The 22989-nt window shown below is 43.6% G+C and overlaps 2 protein-coding genes across 2 annotated transcripts in view; one reads left to right on the top strand and one right to left on the bottom strand.

Moving 5' to 3' along the window:
- LOC111973653 (PH domain leucine-rich repeat-containing protein phosphatase 2-like) overlaps positions 1-17795 on the top strand; it is a 48993-nt gene extending 31198 nt beyond the window's left edge. Inside the window, exons 11-19 of the mRNA XM_024001016.2 lie at positions 40-135; positions 858-1013; positions 3552-3752; positions 3966-4128; positions 6205-6335; positions 6512-6625; positions 7476-7670; positions 8252-8483; positions 8650-17795. Of these exons, the coding sequence (XP_023856784.1) occupies positions 40-135; positions 858-1013; positions 3552-3752; positions 3966-4128; positions 6205-6335; positions 6512-6625; positions 7476-7670; positions 8252-8483; positions 8650-9942 (2581 nt within the window). The 3' untranslated portion in view covers positions 9943-17795. The remainder of the gene's footprint in view (positions 1-39; positions 136-857; positions 1014-3551; positions 3753-3965; positions 4129-6204; positions 6336-6511; positions 6626-7475; positions 7671-8251; positions 8484-8649) is intronic.
- Positions 17796-18146: 351 nt separating this feature from the next.
- On the bottom strand, positions 18147-22922 carry LOC111974060 (MARVEL domain-containing protein 3-like). Its single transcript, XM_024001573.2, is given in 5 exon segments — positions 18147-18423; positions 18425-19005; positions 19663-19760; positions 21019-21340; positions 22457-22922. Coding segments are annotated over 4 exon segments (1005 nt in total). The 5' UTR covers positions 21318-21340; positions 22457-22922; the 3' UTR covers positions 18147-18396.
- Between the last annotated feature and the right edge of the window lie 67 nt (positions 22923-22989).

Below are 22989 nucleotides of genomic sequence, written 5' to 3'. Positions count from 1 at the left end.
CACTATGTTGACTGTGACCTCTGTGACCTCTGTGAAAAGGAACCTGCTGGAGTACCTACCTGACTGGGTGTGTGACAGTAGAAAGGTGGAGGTGCTGGACGTTACACACAACTTTCTGTCTGAACTACCAGCCAGGTTAGTCTCCCTACGAGGACTAGTTCATCCTTCTCAAACTCCTCACTTCCAACTCTAGTTATTAATCTAAAGATGTTCTAAACATGCATATTTGTTAAGGTAGATTAAAGGCTGTTACTTACGTTGTCCATCATGTTGCGCTATATGTTTAATATGTCCATCTCGTATCATCCGGATTTGGCTTTTAAACATTCTGCAATGATTATTAGAATGAGCACCATATTAATCTGATTAACATTTGGCATCATTTAGCCAATGTCCGGCCAGAAATAACTGTGCCTAAAACATCAGCAGATGTGTTGACAGTCAGCTGATGAGAGGATTTCATTGGCTRTGTGAAGCCAACGYACRGCTTGTCGTCTTTCTGTCAGTAGACTGTGATCTCAGTATGACAGTGCTGGAGCACTCTGCTCAAAGCAACCATCATTTAACATTACCCTTTAACACAACTATATTTGCATTTGAATTGACCAAAGCCTTCGCAAACAAGATMATATTCGKCTYGACGGCKTAGCTGCAGATGAGACCTCTGTTATTCTTTCTGGAGTAAATTGTGCTGTGTTGGTAACTGTAGGCTGCCAAGTTGAAAAATACGTTGATGGATTTGTTGGGTGTGGAGTTACCTTACCTCAAGATTTCCCCCAGTTTCACAAGTGATCAAATTCACAGCAGGAGATGTTCTCTCTCTTCTCTCTCTTTCTTTTTATCTATGTCGCCACTAGACTGCTCAGCAGCCTGAGTCTGAGGAAGCTGCTGGCTGGGAACAATAGGCTCCAGAGACTGCCTGACCTACTTGACCACGTCCCCCTGGAAGTACTCGACCTCCAGCACAACAAGCTAGGCGAGCTCCCAGAGAGCCTCTTCTACAAGGCCTTAAAGTGGGTCAATCCCCCTTCCACTCTCTCTTCTCTCTCTCTGCGCACCCACCCTCTCTCCTACCCTTCTCTTTGGTGCTTGTCCTCTCTCTCCCTCTCTCTGCCTCTCCCTCCATTTCTGACAGGTGTTTTGGAGGCTGCAGCTGATGCTCTGTCTCCCCCAGGGCCTGTGACGCTACTGCTGCTGCTTTAAACCCCGGAGCAGCAGTGGCCCTGTGCCTCTATTCAACCACAACAACCAATTAAAGAACAAAACAGGATCGGGCATATTGAAAGGAAACACTGCCCTACAGTACATCCTCCTTACATCATGCAGTAGAAATACAGTATAAATATTTGATGGGGTTGATGTATCTAGCTTAAAGTGGTTGGCAGTCTGTAAGAGATGTCTTACTTCACATAGACATGTGGTGGCCCTGTTTAGCTGCTCCAGTAGAGGTGGACTGACTGGATCCACTGGGCTGTGTCTGCCAGGCTCTGGAGGGTGTGGCTCTGTGGACGAGTCAGAGAGTTGGACTGTAACGTGAGCTCCCCCCAACAGCCTGACTCTACTGTTTCCTGTCTGATAAATCACTGGGCTTCCATTAAGCCTGGCCTACTCTACTCTGTCTCCCATGCTGAGACATCGAGCGCCAGTGTGACGGCTGTAAAGTGCCTCATTGGTCAAMAACGTTTGTTTCTCAATGTTTTAAAAGAGCCACCACTAGAAGGTGTATTCTTATTGATTTTCTCCCTGTCATACTTTATCTGAATCTGTTTTGTTAAAGGAMATTWATGGCCAGAGTGTTGGTAACAAGAGCATTTAACTCTCCTGTCATAACAGTTTTAAGAGGAAGTCCTACATTTGACACTATGTCTAAATCATCGTCTAAATGCTGACTTGATATTACACATTTACATCACTTACAGTTGAAGTCGGAAGTTTACATACACTTAGGTTGGAGTCATTAAAACTTGTTTTTCAACCACTCCACAAATTTCTTGTTAACGAACTATAGTTTTGCAAGTCGGTTAGGACATCTACTTTGTGCGTGACACATGTAATTTTTCCAACACTTGTTTACAGTCAGATAATTCACTGTATCACAGTTCCAGTGGGTCAGAAGATTACATACACTAAGTTGACTGTGCCTTTAAACAGCTTGGAAAAAATTCCAGAAAATGACGTCATGGCTTTAGAAGCTTCTGATAGGCTAATTGACATAATTTGAGTCAATTGGAGGTGTACCTGTGGATGTATTTCAAGGCCTACCTTCAAACTCAGTGCCTCTTTGCTTGACATCATGGGAAAATCAAAAGAAATCAGCCAAGACCTCAGAAAAAACATTGGAGACCTCCACAAGTCTGGTTCATCCTCGGGACCAATTTCCAAACACCTGAAGGTACCATGTTCATCTGTACAAACAATAGTATGCAAGTATAAACACCATGGGACCACGCAGCCGTCATACCACTCAGGAAGGAGACGCGTTCTGTCTCCTAGAGATGAAYGTACTTTGGTGCGAAAAGTGCAAATCAATCCCAGAACAACAGCAAAGGACCTTGTGAAGATGCTGGAGGAAACAAGTACAAAAGTATCTATATCCACAGTAAAACGAGTCCTATATCGACATAACCTGAAAGGCCGCTCAGCAAGGAAGAAGCCACTGCTCCAAAACCGCCATAAAAAAGCCAGACTACGGTTTGCAACTGCACATGGGGACAAAGATCGTACTTTTTGGAGAAATGTCCTCTGGTCTGATGAAACAAAAATTGAACTTTTTGGCCATAATGACCATCATTATGTTTGGAGGAAAAATGGGGAGGCTTGCAAGCCGAAGAACACCATCCCAACCGTGAAGCACGGGGGTGGCAGCATCCTGTTGTGGGTGTGCTTTGCAGCAGGAGGGACTGGTGCACTTCACAAAATAGATGGCATCATGAGGTAGGAAAATTATGTGGATATATTGAAGCAACATCTCAAGACATCAGTCAGGAAGTTAGTGCTTGGTTGCAAAAGTCAAGGTATTGGAGTGGCCATCACAAAGCCTTGACCTCAATCCTTTCGAAAATGTGTGGGCAGAACTGAAAAAGCAAGGCCAACAAACCTGACTCAGTGAGCAAGGCCAACAAACCTGACTCAGTTACACCAGCTTTGTCAGGAGGAATGGGCCAAAAATTCACCCGACTTATTGTGGGAAGCTTGTGGAAGGCTACCCGAAATGTTTGACCCAAGTTGACCCAAGGCAATGCTACCAAATACTAATTGAGTGTATGTAAACTTCTTACCCAGTGGAAATGTGATGAAAGAAATAAAAGCTGAAATAAATCATTCTCCCTACTATTATCCTGACATTTCACATTCTTAAAATAAAGTGGTGATTCTAACTGACCTAAGACAGGGAATTTGTACTAGTATTAAATGTCAGGGATTGTGAAAAACTGAGTTTAAATGTATTTGGCTAAGGTGTATGTAAACTTCCGACTTCAACTGTATATCACTGGCAATTAATCCTGTGTTCTTTCCTATTCACATACATCGCTCTCTGCTCCTCCTCCTAGCCTAAAGTACCTGAACGTGTCAGCTAATGCCCTGGAGACAATTCCCCCCAGCAGCCAATCAGAGGAGAGCCTCAGCACTCTCCAGGAACTGTACCTGACGGGGAACAAACTGAATGAGAACTGCGCTGCTCTGCTGGTCGGACACCAGAACCTCCGAGTCCTGCACATGGCCTACAACCAGTTGCTCTCTTTCCCTGCCAGGTAACCAACTCCACACCCATTTATACTGCCTTCCCTACTGTACCTATGAAGAATGGAAATGCCTTCAATCAGCGGAAGTATTCTACACTACTTTAGAGATTGTGTCTTTAGACATAAAATGTTTTCTATTGCTCCTAATATACTGTAGCTATTCTCTAGATCTGATATGAGCCATTGTTCTGGAGACGTCTCTATAATGCTCTGTGTGTGCAGTAAACTGAGTAAACTGGAGCTGCTGGAGGAGCTGAATCTGAGTGGCAACAAACTGAAGACCATCCCCTCCACTGTGTCCAGCTGTAAGAGGCTACACACCCTCATAGCACACTCCAACCACATCAGTGTGTTCCCCGAGATCCTCAACCTGCCAGAGATCAAGGTCAGTTTCACTCATATCTGTTTATATTAGGGCAGTCCCCGACTAAAAAAAAATCTTGGTTGACCAATCGATTGGTTGAAATATTGAAACTTATTTTTCCATATATAGACAGACACACCCTAATAAAATCAACCATATGCACTGAGCTTGTCTGATGCTTTAAGCCACTGTTTGATTAAATAATTAAGATGACTCAAGAAAGAGCTCGATGGTCACACTGTGTTAAAAAAAAAGTATAGCGTGTGACTGGTGCACGTTGTCTCGCTCTCCTCCCTGCTGCAGCGAACAGGCACCACAGCATAGCAAGTGTTTATTGCGCTGTCCGTGCTTAAGCAGCAACGTCATTTCAGCCATTACCTGTTTCTGACTGAAGTTATGTTACTGAAATCCGTAATTTGTTTAAGAAAACATTCCCTATTCTCTCAACCTTTGCTCTCTTTACTTGAAACATGTATTCATCACATGCACGTGACCAATAGGGCCTGACCTATAACCTATCATAATCACATCAATAAATTGGTTAGAACAAATTTYGAATACAGTAACACATGACAGCAAAATGCATGTGGAAGTTGTGAAAAATAAACTCAAAACAGGCGAATGTTTACTGGTTTTGTGCCAAACAGTTGCTGTTAGATGATAATATTATAATTTGTTCTGACCATTTTGAAATAGTGTAAAAAATACTAAATGTGTACCAGAGTCTGTACTAACAAAAATAAATAAATATATAAAGCCTTTTACAGCAGACTAAAATCAGTTGCATGCATTTGTGAATTGCAGTTTATTTATCGTTTAGGCTAATTATTCACAGCTCCCTTTGTTATTTCATTTTAAAACAAAAATGCTTGATTGCATTTCAGAGCATGAATGTCTCGTGTGCTGTGTGATGGCATGAACGAATGGATGATTGACTGATACGGTAGCATATATATTGAAATATAGGCTTAAGTAAGTTACGKTATTAAGACTAAACAGGACGCGCTCTTTTGCCTACAGCTCGATGGTGGTTATACAAGGCTACTATACCAAGACCACTAATGATAACGACATTACTTATTATTATAATGATGATTATGATGATAATTGTAATAATAACAGTAAGGAGATCAAGAAAAAGGAGGGTATAGGAGCGAGAGCTGCGTGCATATTATGTGTGACAAACAGGTGCTGTTATATTACAATATTATTTTTCTGCCTGTTTGGAACAGTGTAAACAACACTAAATACATTATAAGTAATACCAGYCTGTACTAACCCTCCCAAAAATGTAAAGCTTAAATTACAGCATAGTAAAGATTAAAAACAGACGAATCTGTGAAATTGCTTTATCTGACATTTTGCTGTTGCATGAGGCTTGGTGCTCAGGGAATCATTAGTCTATTAAATAATCACTCAAACAGCCAACAGAAGCAGGATTTGTCGTTTTTCTGTAGATATATATGGATGATTTTTTATAAAGCCAGGCACATTTGACAGTTAAGTTGGTTTCCTCTCTCCTCAATTGTTTTTAGACAATTAGGCTAAGGCAAGATCTGTTTCTGCTGCTCCACCGCATTGTTTTCAATCCCAATATGCAGGTTAACTTTGCTATTATGCAACATAGGGAAAGGCGTCAATTCTATGGCGCACTGAAGGTTATGTTTCAGAACCGCGGACAGCGACCGTATCCAATGCGGGAGAACGTGCATTTGTTATAAAATAATATTAGACTTATTAGTGTTGCATAATTTWWWWAMATAATATAACCATATACCATTTCAGTATCACATGTCTTAGAGGGATGGACTGTGCCATCCCCGTGGCCTCCACAATGGATTAGTCCACTGAGACAGGCACAAATCAGACAGGTGTCTTGTGCACTGCTCGACTAAAGAAATCTCGGTCAACCAACAGGCTATCGACCAAACAATCAACCAGTCGACTAAATGTGGTCAGCCCTAGTTTGTGTTTTGTTTATGCATATGTCTATAAGATGTGTATATGTCTTTATTACAATGTTATAATGTATAACTGTGAGTGTGTGTGTGTGTGTGTGTGTTATCTTCTACCTCCACCCTGTGTGTGTGTGTGTAGCTGGTGGACTTGAGCTGTAATGAGCTGACTGAGATCCTACTGCCAGACTCTCTAACGGCCACCCTGCACGAACTGGACCTGACTGGCAACAGCAGCCTCATGCTGGAGCACAAAACACTCAACCTGTTCAGGTGACACACAGAGACCACAGTGTCACGCCGCACAATGAAGTATCATTCATTGTACCAGTAGCTGGTGTACTTGGATAAGCTATGAGATAAATCMTATTCTCGTGCTACGCCGTGAATTATGGTTCGGCCCAGTGCATGGTGAGGTAATGCCCCCATCTCTGTGTCTCTCTCCTCAGTCACATCACCACCCTGAAGCTGGACCAGAAGCCAGCCATGACCACCGGGGACTCCCTRGGCTCCTCCACCCTGTGGAACCACGGCTACTCTGAGATGAGCGGACAGAGGAACAAGTGAGCAGGAGGGAGGGAGGGAGGAGGGCTGAGGGAGAGAGAGAGTTACTTTGAGACAGTGAGTGAGCGTGTATGTGAGAGAGCATCAAAGTGTATTTTTCCTGAGTGAAGCCCTAATTTATGACAATCTTCTGATGAGAGGGTATAAATCGTATTATGAGATCACGTGTGGTTTTAGAGAGCGCCTTTAAGGAACATTTCTCCTCTTTCAKGGAATCGCTGTGAGCAGCACTACATTAAATGGTCTGAGAAGAGGATGTGCTTCTTATAGTCCATATCAGCCCGTTTCTTTTCTGCTCTGCCTCTTGACTGGCATCCTATTTTAAACCTTACCCGGGGCTATCATATGCATCTATGGAGGAGTTACTTAGTTATCTAACTGTATAGCCCCAGCACAGCTTCCACTGCCTGGGTGAATGTCTGTTGGGGCTGGCATCTAGGCCCCTGGGCAGCGGATATTTTTTAATAGTAGGGAAGGCCGGGAAGCCTAATACTTCCTGTGGATACAACGGGTATAAAGCAGTTTCCCCTGCATCATTGATGGGGGCCCAGTTTGCCTGGCTCGTGTCCTAACAGGGCCTCACAGGGTCATGACCACCACAGTGTCACAGGGGGCCGTGTCTGGTGTCACACCYAGCCCCTGCTGCCTCCGTAGGAATAGGGCTCTGTCTCACTGTGTTCAAGTATAGATGAGTTAGTCCTGTTTGGCTTGAATTTGAGGAAGATTCTATGCTTATGAGCAAGATTGTATAATGGGATTTACACACAAAAAATGTAACCACATTTTGTTTCCACTTTTTGTGTTAATCTTATATCTATACTAATGGTATTTTCTCTTCCTTGGGGACAGGTTGTGTGTGTCTGTGCTGGCAGTGGACCGCTTTGGGGATAGTGTTGAGGCGGCCTATGGCGTCTTCGACGGAGACCGCAATGAGGAAGTTCCTCGTCTGCTGCAGTGCACCATGGGAGATGTGCTGTCGGAGGAGCTGCTGCATTCCAGTGTGGACAGTGTGTACATGAGTAACACCTTCCTCACCTCACACAGGTATGAGCATCATGCATACACAGACACACACCCATTCTGCTTGTATTGCTGTAATACAAGCAAAATGTAGGCACATTTCAGTATCCTATGAATCAGGGGCGTAACTTTGGTTTTAGAAGTGGGGTGGACATCATTATTATAATTTATTTTTTATCCAGTCAGATAAACACTCCAAACAACCTACCCCACCGATCGGAGATGTCCGCATGGTCCTAAAGCACACCGTTGCCTCGTTTGGTATCACATTCCAATGCTAAAACTGGGGGGTACAAAAATGCAACTTCAGAATGTGGGTGCGACATGTTCCCCCCCGCCTCCCCCGCCCCCACCGAAAGTTGCGCCCCTGCTATGAATTACTGTTGCCCCTTAAGGAAGACAAACCTACAAWTGTACTATTCCGTGTTCATTTACATTTGATTGACTTAATTCACAACTGCATTAGCTAGGAACTAACATATGCAAATAACAACATAATGAATATTCATAATGGTCTACTTTTAATGTTTATTTAACAAAGAAGCTAGCTATTTGCAGGACATATGCTGATAGTTGCATTCTGTGATGTATGTTGTATGATGCAGGAAACTTGGCATGGCTGGTCAGAAGCTGGGTGCATCTGCCCTGCTCTGCTACATCCACCACGAGCCGTCGGAGCTGGGCAGCTACTTCAGCCTGACGGTGGCCAACGTGGGCAGCTGCCAGGCGGTGCTGTGTCGAGACGGCCAGCCCCTGCCCCTCTCCAAGGTCTTCAGCCTGGAGCAGAGCACYGAAGAGATGGACAGGGTCAAACTCAGCAAGGCGATCATCACTGAGGTACTGTGGGGAGTCAGGCGAGTGCGAATGCACGTCTCTGTGAGGGCCTTTGTGTTCATTAAGATCTACTTGTTAGTTAACATTTGATGTGATGCCTTATGCTCCGAGGTATTCATTTGTATTCGAAGTGCAGAGCTGAGTCCCCTCCTGTGTTATTGTGTTGCAGGATAACAAGGTGAGTGGAGTGACATGCTGCTCTCGTCTGCTGGGATGCTCTTATCTGTCTCCCTGGGTGCTGCCCAAGCCCTGGGTGCGCACCGAGCCCCTGTGTTCCCAAGATGAGTTCTTGATCCTGGGGAACCGGGCGCTGTTTGAGAGGGTGTCCTACCAGGAGGCCGTKTGCACTGTGCAGGCCGTGAGGGACCCCCGCGCTGCTGCCAAGAAGCTCTGCACGCTGGCCCAGAGCTACGGCTGTCGGGACAATGTGGGGGCGGTGGTGGTGTCCCTGCACATCGGGGAGGACAGCTGTACCTGTGAGCCCCCTCACGCCAGTACTGGTACTGAACCCCGTGGACCCCCTCCAACACCCCTCCCCGTCACTGCTCCCCCAGGGGACCCGGCCACGCCCTCCTCCAGCAGTGGCATCGCCTCAGAGTTCAACAGCGAGACTTCGGCCTCGGAGGTGGGGAGTGAGGCGGGCTCCACGGCCTCTGACGAGCACCCCTCCTCTGGCCCCACGGCCCGACCTGAGAGGCGCTGTAGCCTCCACCCTGCAGCCACGCTCTGTGCCCCCGCGGGAACCGGCTCAGCTGGGGTAGGGGGGCCCCACCCAGTCCTGTTCCAGCGCCAGCCCTCCTGTGCCACCTTCTCCAGTAACCAGTCTGACAACGGGCTGGACAGTGATGACGAGGCTCCACTAGAGGGGGTCATCTCCAACGGGAGCAAGCTGGAGGTGGAGGTGGACATCCACTGCTGTGCTTTCCAGATCCGCTCTGGGCCCCCCGCGAGCCACAAGGACCACAACCTGGACAAGACGCGCTCAGACTACCCCAACGGAAAGATGCGTCGTCAGAACAGCGTGGTGGTGTCAGCCACTAACGGCTGCCTGCTGGCTGTGTGTGGCAGGGAGATCTCCGACCTGAAGAAGTCCCCCTCCACCTGCAGCCTCTTTGGGAAGAAGCTCTCCAACGGCTCCGTGGTGGCCCCGGAAGATAGCCACAACCTCATCGAGGTAGCCGTGGAGGCCCCTAAGAAGAAGTCGGGTTACTTCACTGCTCCTGCCCAGCAGGACCCCGAGGACCAGCTGGTAGTGCCTCCCAGTCTAGAGCAGGATGTTAGGGAACAGCTGAGGGGCCAGAGCCCTATGGTCCCAGGACCTCCACCTCCTTTCACACCCCCCTCCATCAGAGACCCTGTGTGGGACCACCCCCACCCCCCTGCTCCCATGCTGCCCCAGCGGGACCTCGCCCCCAACCCTATCCCTGCCCTACAGCAGGAAGTCTATGATACTGCCCTCTAGAGGGGGCCAGAGCACAGCGCCACCCTGTGGTTGTCCTGTGACAGTGCCATACCAGGGGGGCAGAGGAGGTCTCTCTGGCACAGGTGGGATATTCCAGTTCAAGTTTCCATTCAGCTCTGTCATGAAGACATGTGGGGCCTTGACTGTTCACACATGAATGCGTTACGTCACGTTAGACGTAGAGAGGTACTTAGCTAACTGTCTGATGAACCTGGTGGAACTGTCTGAGTATCAGAGCTGAACAGGCACTAAAGTCACTAACCATGAAAATAGGTTGTGAAAAGAAGGGGGCCACCAGAGGCCAAAATACCCCAGCCTGAACTAGAATACCTCATGCTTTTTAGACTGCAAAACTTGTTTGCAACATTTCCCTTTACTTGAAAGGAAGGTCAAATAGTGAAATGGTAGAATAATCCATTTGAGTGTGTTATCATTCCATTGCTGRGGGCTCCAGGGGTTCCTAGATCCCAGGGACAAGTCCTGTGACCAAAAGGTGAAAAAGTGCCTACTGTAGATGACTCAGCCCCAGATGTCCCTGCCTCCCTGCCTGTGTGTGTATGGAGGGGGGAGGGGACACACATCAGTATTAACCCTGGAATAGGACATCACTGTGTGACAGCGTCCTCCAGGGGCCACCAATGGTACAGCCACTTCTCGCTGTCTGTCTGTCTGTCTGTCTGTCTGTCTGTCTGTCTGTCTGTCTCGTACTTTATCTCCCTCTCTAACCTGTTGACTGCACAATGGCAGCCGACATGGCTGGCAGGACTGGAAACTGGGCTGACTGGCCCTTACTCTGTGGTACAAGGATTCAGACTGTGTATGYTAGAGGCAGGTAGGAACATAACAGCAGGCGATTTAAAAAAAACTAATTTAATTTTTATTTACTAAAAAAACTAAGATGTGACCCTTTCTATCTACACCATAATCCTCTATATGGGACATACAGTTAGTATCTATATACACATTTAGTCTGAGCAGTATAGTGCAGAACCACATAGTGGTGTAATCACATGGCCTGCTTGGCCTAGTCCTAGCATCAGGATGTGTATCCATTTGGAAACCATTGAAGCCTTGCTGGGAGGAATAATACAGAAAATAATGTTCAAAAATAGCATCAAGCTCTCAAGAAAAGGCAAACGCAAAATAACATAACATAACAGTGCATTGCTCACCTGTACAGAAYCAATATGGCATACTGCTTCAAAACCATTATTGTAACACTGTATCCGTGACAGTGCATGGTCAGCAAATTTTGACAGAAAAAGTTGTTATATTAATTGTTTTATGGGCAACATGAGTGGTGACAATGAAGACGAAACAATTGTTCACGGTGTTCATATCTCRAAGACGCTACAATGCACACTAGATACTGTACAGTAATCATTACAAATGATGGGTGAAAAAACATGTTCTTCAACATGAGTTCCTCACATTATTAGAGTGCCATCATTTAAGGAGTCCAGATACTGTGAGGTGTGTAGCCCCTTTTTCTTTYGTTTTTCTAGTTTTACGCTTGTTGTACCCAGGAAATTGTGCAAAATCTCTCCAGTGACCAACGTATCGAAAGTGTTTTAAGATTTGAGAATCATTCTGTTCCCATCATTCCATTAGCTTCACAGTCAACTAAACAAAATATCCATGAGTAGTGTACTAAAATGAGGATGTAACATGGTATATTATTTTACATGTAAAGTATGCATGTTGTGAAAGTCTATTTTAGCCATGCAGTTTGCATAATTCCTTTGGAGCCTATAGATAGAGCTGGTTGATGTTCTTCATTTTAAGTCAGTGACCGGCAAGAGAAAGAGTAAAAATAATTGAAATAATTAGATATTTCATTCTCATAGATCTACTGACAGATTCAATAGGGGTTTGTGGGACATCTGGTGGTGATAACTATGAATTGCCTCAAATGTTAGTCCTATATCAGTGAATATCACCAGTATACTGTACCACTGCTACCACCTACTGTATAACAGATTCAGAATAAGCACAGTGTGTTTTTGTTGGCAGGACAGAAAAGCTCATTGTTGTCTTGGTGACAATAAGGGCTGGTTTGAGTAAGAGGGGTGGTGTGAAGCTCACATGAGTGGCAACACCAAACCATTTCAACAGGTGGGTGGATGACTGGATGGGGTATTGTGAAGGAACAACGTTTCAAGAGGTATGTAGGACACCTGACCTAATGCTGAGGAGGATGTCATCTTACTCTTCTTTCAGTGTGGAGACAAGCCTTTGTCTGTTCCATATGTTTCTAAGCTGTCAGAGGACCCTTGGTTAATACCATCCAACCAATGAGGGAAACGGGTTTATCAGATTACGTTTATGTGGAATTTTAGCAAAAATATACAATACTCTTATCTACAAATCAACTCACCAGAGCTAATGATCTCATCCATCTCAAATGTGTGTCCTGGGATAATGACATGATGCAGATGTGGGTTAAAGTATCGACTGTATTTGACACACAAAACAAAAAACACAGGTATTCTTATGTATAGGGCCAATGAGACATTTAACTTATACATTACATATGCAGCTCACTGGATAATGAAGTGATGACATCACAATGAGCAAAGTACTTTTGTGTCCCGAGAAGAGTGAAAAAACTAAAGTATTGAGTGTAAGCCATTTGTTTTGCATCAGAATTTGAGTTCAGACTTTATTTGGGGCATTTGATAATGGTTTTAGTGTTGCTGAGGTATGGAGTGGTCCACAGTATGGCCCTGGCTTTTATCTAGCACAGACATTGTGAAATATGTCCGTCATGGACATTGCTTTGAATAAAGGCATCTGCATAATATGGGTCAGTTGACTGTGAATATGACATTTCTATAAAGTTGCACTTGTGCTCCAGCAATGTTAAAGGATAGTATACCGCTAATTGACTCATCATTGATATAACAAAGCTGCAGACCAAAATCTACCCCCCTTCCCCTTTGTGCCAAACTGCCTAACTCTAACCCATTTTAGAGAGAACAACTTTCTGACTTAGTAAGAGAGGGCTTGTGGTCTGACAAGAGAATGACCGGGATGTGTTCCTAGATGCCACTGTGAAAAGGCTAGTGGCATGGTTGTAATACTTACCATAGCTGCTTAGCTAGCTACAACCCTCTCTATGCTTGTTCATAGCCTTAATGCAGCGCTGCCAGTCCTAATGATGATGGGGACTGTCTTTTTCTGTTGGTTTTATTTCCTTTAGCTGAGCTGGTTTTGCCCTTTGACCTTACGTGGCAAGGTCAGGAGCATATAACACGCCAATATTTTGCATTCTTTTCTCCAAATTGCAGAGGGAGCAAGGCAACGTTTCAAGCCAGTAGAACAAGGATTGGGACCAGAGGGGTGGATTCTAAAGGTTTMGTAGAACTGGCWGTATTTTAGATGCTCAAAAACCTCACAGCGGCTTCGAAATGGCTATTTACTTCATTCTTAACGTTCTAGACTGGAATGATTGGTGAATTTGCCTTTCTTAAGCTTGCTTGCTTATAATATAAGATGTATTACATACAATTGAAGTCGGAAGTTTACATACACCTTAGCCAAATACATTTAAACTCAGTTTTTCACAATTCCTGACATTTAATCCTAGTAGAAATTCCCTGTCTTAGGTCAGGTAGGATCACCACTTTATTTTAAGAATGTGAAATGTCAGAATAATAATAGAGAGAATGATTTATTTCAGCTTTTATTTCTTTCATCACATTCCCAGTGGTTCAGCAGTTGGCATACACTCAATTAGTATTTGGTAACATTGCCTTTAAATTGTTTAACTGACAGAGCTGGTGTAACTGAGTCAGGTTTGTAGGCCTCCATGCTCCCACACGCTTTTTCAGTTCTGCCCACAAATGTTCTATGGGATTGAGGTCAGGGCTTTGTGATGGCCACTCCAATACCTTGATTTTGTTGTCCTTAAGCCATTTTGCCACAACTTTGGAAGTATGCTTGGAGTCATTGTCCATTTGGAAGACCCATTTGCGACCAAGCATTAACTTCTTGACTGATGTCTTGAGATGTTGCTTCAATATATCCACATAATTTTCCTTCCTCATGAGGCCATCTATTTTGTGAAGTGCACCAGTCCCTCCTGCTGCAAAGCACCCCCACAACATGATGCTGCCACCCCCGTGTTTCACGGTTGGGATGGTGTTCTCCGGCTTTCAAGCCTCCCCATTTTTCCTCCWAACATAACAATGGTCACGATGCCCAAACAGTTCTATTTTTGTTTCATCAGACCAGAGGACATTTCTCCAAAAAGGACGATCTTTGGCCCCATTTGCATTTGCCAACCATAGTCTGGCTTTTTTATGGCAGTTTTGGAGCAGTGGCTTCTTTCTTGCTGAGCGGCCTTTCCGGTTATGTCGATATAGACATAACCTGTCTATAAAATTGTAAATTGTAATTGTAAAATTAAGAGTATCAGGAGCGGTAGAGATACTCTTAATGATCGGCTATGAAAAGCCAACTGACATTTACTCCTGACTTGCTGCTCCCTCGACAACTACTGTTATTATTTGACCATGCTGGTCATTTATGAACATTTGAACATCTTGGCCATGTTCTGTTATAATCTCCACCTGGCACAGCCAGAAGAGGACTGGCCACCCCTCATAGCCTGGTTCCTCTCTAGGTTTCTTCCTAGGTTTTGGCCTTTCTAGGGAKTTTTTCTTAGCCACCGTGCTYCTACACCTGCATTGCTTGCTGTTTGGGGTTTTAGGCTGGGTTTCTGTACAGCACTTTCAGATATCAGCTGATGTAAGAAGGGCTATATAAATAAATTTGATTTGAAATTTGATTTGATATAGGACTCGTTTAACTGTGGATATAGATACTTTTGTACTTGTTTCCAGTTTCCTCCAGCATCTTCACAAGGTCCTTTGCTGTTGTTCTGGGATTGATTTGTACCAAAGTATGTTCATCTCTAGGAGACAGAACGTGTCTCCTCCCTGAGCGGTATGACGGCTGCGTGGTCCCATGGTGTTTATACTTGCGTATTATTGTTCGTACAGATGAACGTGGTACCTTCAGGCATTTGGAAATTGGTCCCAAGGATGAACCAGACTTGTGGAGGTCTACAGTTTTATTGATGAGGTCTTGGCTGACTACTTTTGATTTTCCCATGATGTCAAGCAAAGAGGCAATGAGTTTGAAAGTAGGCCTTGAAATACATCCACAGGTACACCTCCAATTGAATCAAATGATGTCAATTAGCCTATCAGGAGCTTCTAAAGCCATGACATCATTTTCTGGAATTTTCCAAGCTGTTTAAAGGCACAGTCAACTTAGTATATGTAAACTTCTGACCCACTGGAATTGTGATACAGTGAAATAATCTGTCTGTAAACAATTGTTGGAAAAATGACTTGTGTCACGCACAAAGTAGATGTCCTAACCGACTTTCCAAAACTATAGTTTGTTAACAAGTGATTTGTGGAGTGGTTGAAAAACTAGTTGTAATGACTTCAACCTAAGTGTATGTAAACTTCTGACTTCAACTGTAAGTTTTATTCACTTATTTTGTTCCAACTTCGGACAAAATCTGCTCTTCAAAGGATCAAACACTGTTTAAAGCACTTTGTACATAGGGAGATGAATATATTCAAAGATTGATATTTGAGTATTATGTGAGAAATTTATCAAAAATGCACATTAACTCATAGGGCTTGAGTTGTCGTTGTTGTGGCTTCTGTCAGCCAAACATATCACGTCTTCTCTAAGAGAAAGTATCCAATAGAAGTGCTAATAATTTGAAGTAAAGTGTGAGAGAATTACAAAACTGCTTTTCGGTTGGATGCAAGTTTCTTTTAGCACAAAGATAAGCATTGTTCTTCCTTGTTCAAGTCTTAAGGCTTTTTTTCTGTTGAGTCATTCTGCTTCCATGAGAGGAACAGCAGCTAGTGTTGTGGGGTGAAAGATCCTGGCTCATTCTAGGGATGATAAGTGGCAGAAAGCAGGCATTTTGAATATTGCTTTGTTTGCTAACGGAAGCCACCTGCTGTGCCTCAGGCGGTAACACAGGTACATGTACGCACCACAGGTGTGGGTTTGCCCTCCACCCTGGGCACAGAAAGAGCATTTCAGGACAGACTAAAGAAACAGATTTGAGCTTGCACACATCTGACATTTTCATATGGCATTTAAGTTGAGAACATAAGAACAGTATGAAGAGGTGATTGTCTTTGATGTGGTTGGTGGAACAAGAGAATTCAAAGTTCTCATAATCCTCTTAATGAACAGGAAGTTGGACTTCAAATACAATACACAATGTAGATGATTATGATCATGAATTCCCTCACATCAAATATGCAACGTGTCACCTGTATATATTACTAACAGGTTACACACCTGACCTGAAAATAGGAGGATCCTTTTTTCATAACTATGGAAATGAGTAGTAACTGAACATTCTTGTCTGTGTGTGCGTATGCATGTGTGTGTGAATCATGAAGTGCAGTGTTCTGCCATCGTGTGCGTTTTGACCTTTTGTCAACTCTCTTTCTACGCAGTGGTCCATGTAGAAAAGTTGATCAAGAGGCTCCATAATTGGGCCCTAGTTTGCCAAGTGGTGACCAGCAAAACACTACTAAGCTCTGTGCGTCCCAAATGCACCCATGCTTCGTGCTCTAGCAGCCAAAAATGCATTCCGTATGTCAGAACATGCATCTGCAGATCCTTAGCCAMTTATTATTTGCTATTTTGTTTACAGTCAACTCTCCCTTGTTTTTGTAAAGAACCAAAAAGTTGACTCCTACTAACAAGAGCTGGAAACAATATTGATTGAGAAGGTCATTAACCTAGATGGAGGAATAAATGTGCCTGTACATATGCATACCGTACGTATGGCTACAGTAAGATGGGGCACAGATCAAGGTGACATCACAATGATGGCAAAGTATTCCCTTTAATTATTTAGTAGAGGAGATCAACTACTGTTCATGATCTGAGTGCACAATAATCCCATGTAAATACAGGTGTGTGTGTGTATGCATATTTAAGTAGGTTACGGTGTCAATGCTTTTCTGATTCCGTTTGATCCACTCTCTGTAAACTCATTATAGGTTTTAGTTCTCTTCTCAGAGGGAGAACATGCTGCCTGTTTGTCATTGCGGTCTGAGTGAGAAAGTATGCATGTGTTGCTGTTATATTTAATAGAATGAATCTCCATTCGGTTAAATGATTATGGTGAACTCTGGAAAGAATTTGATATTGAGGATGTTTCAATTGTTTAATATGTGACCAAAGTAAACATTGTTTGATCTCACCTTTCTGTATATTATTTTCTAGAGATGCTTGAATATTTTCTCTCAATGCCAAGAAGCTGAGGTTTATTTTTGTATATTGTTTCATGCAAATGTATAGGTCCTTCTCCACTACAGAATCTAGAATAAAGGGATTCTATTGTATATCGTCGCAGATTATGGTATTTTTATTTAAGATTCTAATTCATGTATTTAATGTCTGAAGCATGCCATATATAAATATAAAATGTATACAGTGCATATATGTGATTACTTTCTACAAAATGTTAACATGTTTGTAAGCCAAGGCATTGTTTTGAATATCTGGAGCATATCTAATATTTTTGTTTATATTTTAGCATGCAGAAAACTGCTACAAATATTTTTATTCTGTTAAATATTTGATGTAATTAGTTTGAGGATACCTTGTTTTATCATTTAGGAAAGGACTAACCATGAGCACTTTTGCTGTTTGTCAGCCAGAATTGTACTCCTTAAAATTCAGTGGGCGATGGTTTATTTCATTTGAGATGCTGCTATGACTAGTTTTGAGCAGAAAATATGTATTTTTAATTAACTTTCAGCCAAGTAGCAATAAAATTTATACTGTGAAATACCTCGGCGCGTTTCTCTCTAATTTCCCGACCTTCTGTTCCCCTCGATTGTCTTTCTGATGATAGCATTGGCCAGACTCTATCTAGACGCAAATCCATGGTGTTTCAGAACCAAATGGAAGCAAACATAGCAAAACAACAGTTTTATTGGATCAATTCAGGTAGATCCCTCCCAGGTCGCTTTAGTTTAAGAAGCGTTTTGCAACAGAATTGGCGGAATGAATACACCCCTGATCGCTTTGCTCTGCTCAGATTTATGTTTTCAGTCCCACAGAGACCACTAACAATAACTATTCTTCTACAAGGTAAGATGGAGATATTCTAGGCAAGGGGGTTCATGAGGAAGAGAAATACATCTGTTTAAGATTTTTATTAGTAAAGAACAATGTTTGACAGTGTAGATGTCTCACATCTGTAACATTTAGTAAAACAAGTGTGCGGTTTTTGATGTCACAAATGTACAAAATTGCTCTTTGTACAGTTACGTTTTTTAATCAATCACAGTTCATATAAAATACACTAGCATTTATAGCTGTTTGACCAAATTTGATCTCAACCCTACATTTGTATCCACTCTATTCACAGTGGGAGGTGAGCAAACCCCGTTATAAGTTACCATCTTCCATCGCTCTGTCTCTTCATCTCCCTCACTGCCCTGAAAGCACGGATGGCCAAGACCATTCCGAAGATGAAAACAATGACTCCAAGCACYCCGAAGAGGCCTCCAGCGATGTCTGCTCCATTGAGTGCACACGCAAAGCCCTGATGCCCTTTGCTCTTGTAGAGCGCTTCCCTCTCCGTACAGATGGGGTTGTCGTAGGTCTCCTGCAGCTTGATGAAGTAGAAGGCCAGGGCAGGGATGTAGCCCAGGCCGATCAGGAGGTTCACCAGGGCCTCACCCAGCAGCACAGGGGGCCAGCGGTAAGGGACTCTCAGAACCCCGAAAGCCAGAATGATGCAGGCATAAACCATCAGAGCCCCTCCACAGGCCATGCTGAAGATGTATGGAGGCAGCTTGAGCTGGTGGAACAGTTTGTCCAGCTCCTTGACCCTGTCTGCGTCGGCTCCAGTGAAAGCCTGTGCTCCTCCATAGTAGTAATGGTAGATACCCCCGAAGCTGGCCAGGTCCCGGTAACCCCCGGAGTTACTGTAGGACACTCCGGAGCAGATGACTATCAGCAGGTTTACAAAGACCTCCATTATCTGGCATAGACCTGAACAGAACAGATCAAGAAAGAGCTAAATACATGACTTATCATACAGTAAGAGTCTCTGGGAGAAAGCGAACTGAGTTGAAGGTCAAGTTATACGTTTCACAAGAGAGGGAGAATTATGCAACAATGCAGCTAAATAGAGGTTGATCCGAGTTCAACTAACATGGTTGATGGTTAATTTCAGTGGGAATTCCACCTCAGAGGGAGATAGAACATACAGTATGCCATAGTGTGAATTAAACATATATCATGGATGAACAACCAATTTGGAGAAAGAAACGAAATCCAAAATCTCCTAAATGTTGAGTAATACAGATATTATAACTCAAAACTCCAATCCCCTCAAAGACCCTGTACCATCGGAGAGGGTGGTCATGTGGTTGGTTAGGTCATTCGTAACCTACCCTACTACAGGGGTGTAATCATTAGTTCAAAACGGTTTGCAACGGAAACCGTTTATGCCCAACGAAATCGAGTTTCTATTGGACAAATTCAGGTAGGTCCCTCCCCATTTGGTTCTGTTTGGTTCCGAGTGAATAAATCCCAGGACCAATTAAACAGAACACCGCCTACTACACCGTACCAACGAGATTCACCCACAAAAACATTTCAGGTGTAAGTTATTGCTGTTTGTTCTTTAATTTAAACATGACTTGCCTCTGGCTGTTAAGGCATATCTGAGGTTGTACAGAGCCTGTCTGTGTTGTGGCTCATAGTATTCCCCCACAGAGGGACATGTGGAGGCTTCTGTATACCTGCAAAGACAAAATCAGAAGTTGACGTCTGCCAAATCTTACATTGAAACTACACCACAAACCCACCACACCACAACCCTACCCCATGGCAGAGAACAGGTTTTGTATTCCAGGGGTGTATATTTACTTTGGGCACCCCAAGAGTCTGTGCCATTCAAACACTAGCAGACAGACATTACAAGGAGTCAATCCCAAACCAGTGAAACCAGAGACTTCTCACGCTGTACAGTATAAGCGGGCAATAGTACGGTAACAGAATGATGCAGACTCAGATTTTCACTTTAAAATGTATGCAAAACAAAAACCAATGATTGGAAAGTTAAATAAACCATACAACTATATGCCCAAGGATGACTTTTCCTGTGTTTTACATACACAGTGTACTAAACATTAGGAACACCTGCTCTTTCCATGACAAACTGACCAGGTGAAAGCTATGATTCCTTATTGATGTCATCTGTTAAATCTACTTCAGTCAGCGTAGATGAAGGGGAGAAGACCGGTTAAAGATGGATTTTTAAGTCTTGAGACAATTGAGATATGGATTGTGCATGTATACCATTCATAGAGAATAGGTAAGACGAAAGATTTAAGTGACTTTGTGAATGGGGTATGGTAGTATGTGCCAGGCGCACCTACTACCATACCCCCCGGGTTGAGTGTGTCAAGAACTGCAACACTGCAGGGTTTCTCATGCTCAAAAGTTTCCCGTGTGTATCAAGAATAATCCACCACCCAAAGGACATCCAGCCAACTTGACCCAACTGTGGGAAGCATTGCAGTCAACATAGGCCAGCCTCCCGTTGGAATGCTTTAGACACCACCTAGAATCCATACATCTGTTTAACTTTGTAAACTAAAGGTGTGTTTAGAATTATTTTTGTTGTATTAATGCTATTTAATCTCTCCTCAGCCTAATATTATTCTGTTTGTCCTGTGGGTACCTTTGCCACTGTTCCACCCCTTGTGTATTGCGCTGTCATGGTGTATTTGTTCCTATTATTTTGTACACTGTGAACATTTCCACACTGAGGTTGGAATAATAATGTGAAATTATGATAATGCCCTTTTAATGTTTTGGTGGGATGGAGTTTTGGCCTGCCTGGTGACATCACCAGACGGTAAATTAGTTAATAGACCAATAATAAAGAGTTCCAAACCTCTCTGCCCATRGAGGGGTTAGTTGTTTAGCAACAAAACCAACAATGCCCAGGATGGTAACTGTGGAAGCCACTCTGACAGTCAGATGGTCTCTTACGCTCTCTGTTGTCCTTGTTGACTACTGCCTCTGTGGTCAGGTGGTGCGTCCTTGTGAGAGTGGGGTGTCATATCCCGCTGTCTGTCAGAGTAGTCCTTCTCTCTGACCCTCCTGTCATCTCCAGAGGCCTTCTCATCCCTGTATCTCTCATCCATTTTGTCTCTCTTCCGCCGGTCTCCCTCTCTTTTCCTTTCCCGGTCTCTCTCTTCATGTGAGGAGCTTCCTCGGTCATGAGTGCAGTCCCTCTCCCTGCTCTTGTCATACTCATCCCTCTCCTGGTATCTGCTTCTCTCTGGCATTGTCTGGTCTCCTGGCCACTTCTCTGAAAATGTATTTGAATGAACATTGCYGTGATCAATTGAGTATTAGTGTAAAGGTGTCATAACGATATCTAAGGGAGATCAAATGACAATATATTATTTGTGCATGTAGCCCTACTAAACATTGGTGGCAATGCTTGTTGGCACTAGTGACAGTTACCACGTGGCATTCCTCCGATTCAGAAATGACTACTTAGTGAAGATGGGGGCAATCTAACAGCAGGAGAAACCTGCCAAAAACCCACCCCTTCTTTCAATTGGCTCCTGGATGCTTCTCTTTTTATTGTCTCGTGACTATTACCTCATTCTACGGGCCATAGTACCGCCCGGCGACACTGTGATACAGCTGCCCAGTGGGAAGCATTTACCCACTGCGACCCATAGAATGATGAAGCAGCCTGGAGCCAATAGAAAGAGATGCATCCAGCAGCCACATGAAAGCAGGGCAGGTTTTGGGCGTGTTTTCCCTGGGTGGTTCTAACCTGGTCCGTTAAGAACCGTCCAGGATGGGAGTCACAGTCAGACCCAACTTGAATGATATCGTAATGATTCTGCACACAACTGAATACACATTGAAAAACTTTGACAATGGTTTCAAACGTCAAACAAAATGCTGACACTGACTCGCAACCTGGTCTCCGAGCATTTCGTATTATTCTGTAAGTAAATCTGAGGTGTGCCATAAAGTATGACGCTTGGTATGGTTACATAAGAGAGATGGTTGCTTAAGGCAAAACCGAAAGTAAAAAGGCGAGAGTCTAGCAACCCAAATGTCACAACATATCATACGAAATGGGWGACGGACACCCACAAATGAATACATACCATACGACACGTAACATATCATACTAAATGGTSTGTCGGATTTACGTACAGAATAATACGAAATGCTCTGAGACCAGGTTGTGATTTGAGGGTAGTAGGCACTAGGGAATAACGTTTGTTAGTATATTTGATGAAGATAAAAGCATACATGCACTTCCATGTTAACGTTACCTGTGACGAATGATAAGGCTCACAGGTATGCTGTTTGTTGAAGCGAACCAAACATTGAGATGATAACGAATTGATGAATTAAGGAAGAACAATTAACAGTACCTCTTAATTCTGGTTCTTACCTGGATTAATCTGTGCGAATGATTGGATTCTTTACGTCTTTAACTTTTCCTGTATCTTGGCACGTCTTTCGTCTCCAAGCTCCTCCCTCTCACCTGTTCGCTCTATAGAACTCCACCCCCTACCACAAAAACAGCATTCCGAGGGCATGGGACAAAGAAAGGTGTGTAGTGTCGGTGGAAAAAGTGGTGTTTCAATTGTGACGTTTTTGGGTGTCAGAGATTTTAGTGCAGAAGAACTACAGGGGGTTTTAAGAGAAGGGATTCCAGACTCCCAGGCAGGACAACTGGTGCCAAAGTAGTGGGAAGGGGTGTTGGGGATAGATGTATATTAGTTAGATTGTGGTGCAATTTCCTTTCCCCCCACATTTCCCTTTTTATTTTTACACATGTGCATGGATGGAATGTTGAATTAGAAATACATTTTCGTTATAACAACACAATCGGTCTGTCCTAAATAATACATAGCTGACAGCTCTTTTAGCTCATACTCAAGCTGTCAAACGTTCTCTACAATACCCTCCTACCCGGACGTA

This window comes from Salvelinus sp. IW2-2015, linkage group LG15 (genome assembly GCF_002910315.2).
Source record: "Salvelinus sp. IW2-2015 linkage group LG15, ASM291031v2, whole genome shotgun sequence".
Classification (NCBI taxonomy): domain Eukaryota; kingdom Metazoa; phylum Chordata; class Actinopteri; order Salmoniformes; family Salmonidae; genus Salvelinus; species Salvelinus sp. IW2-2015.
Note: the sequence above shows the minus strand (reverse complement) of the source record. Positions and strands in the feature narration are given on the sequence as shown.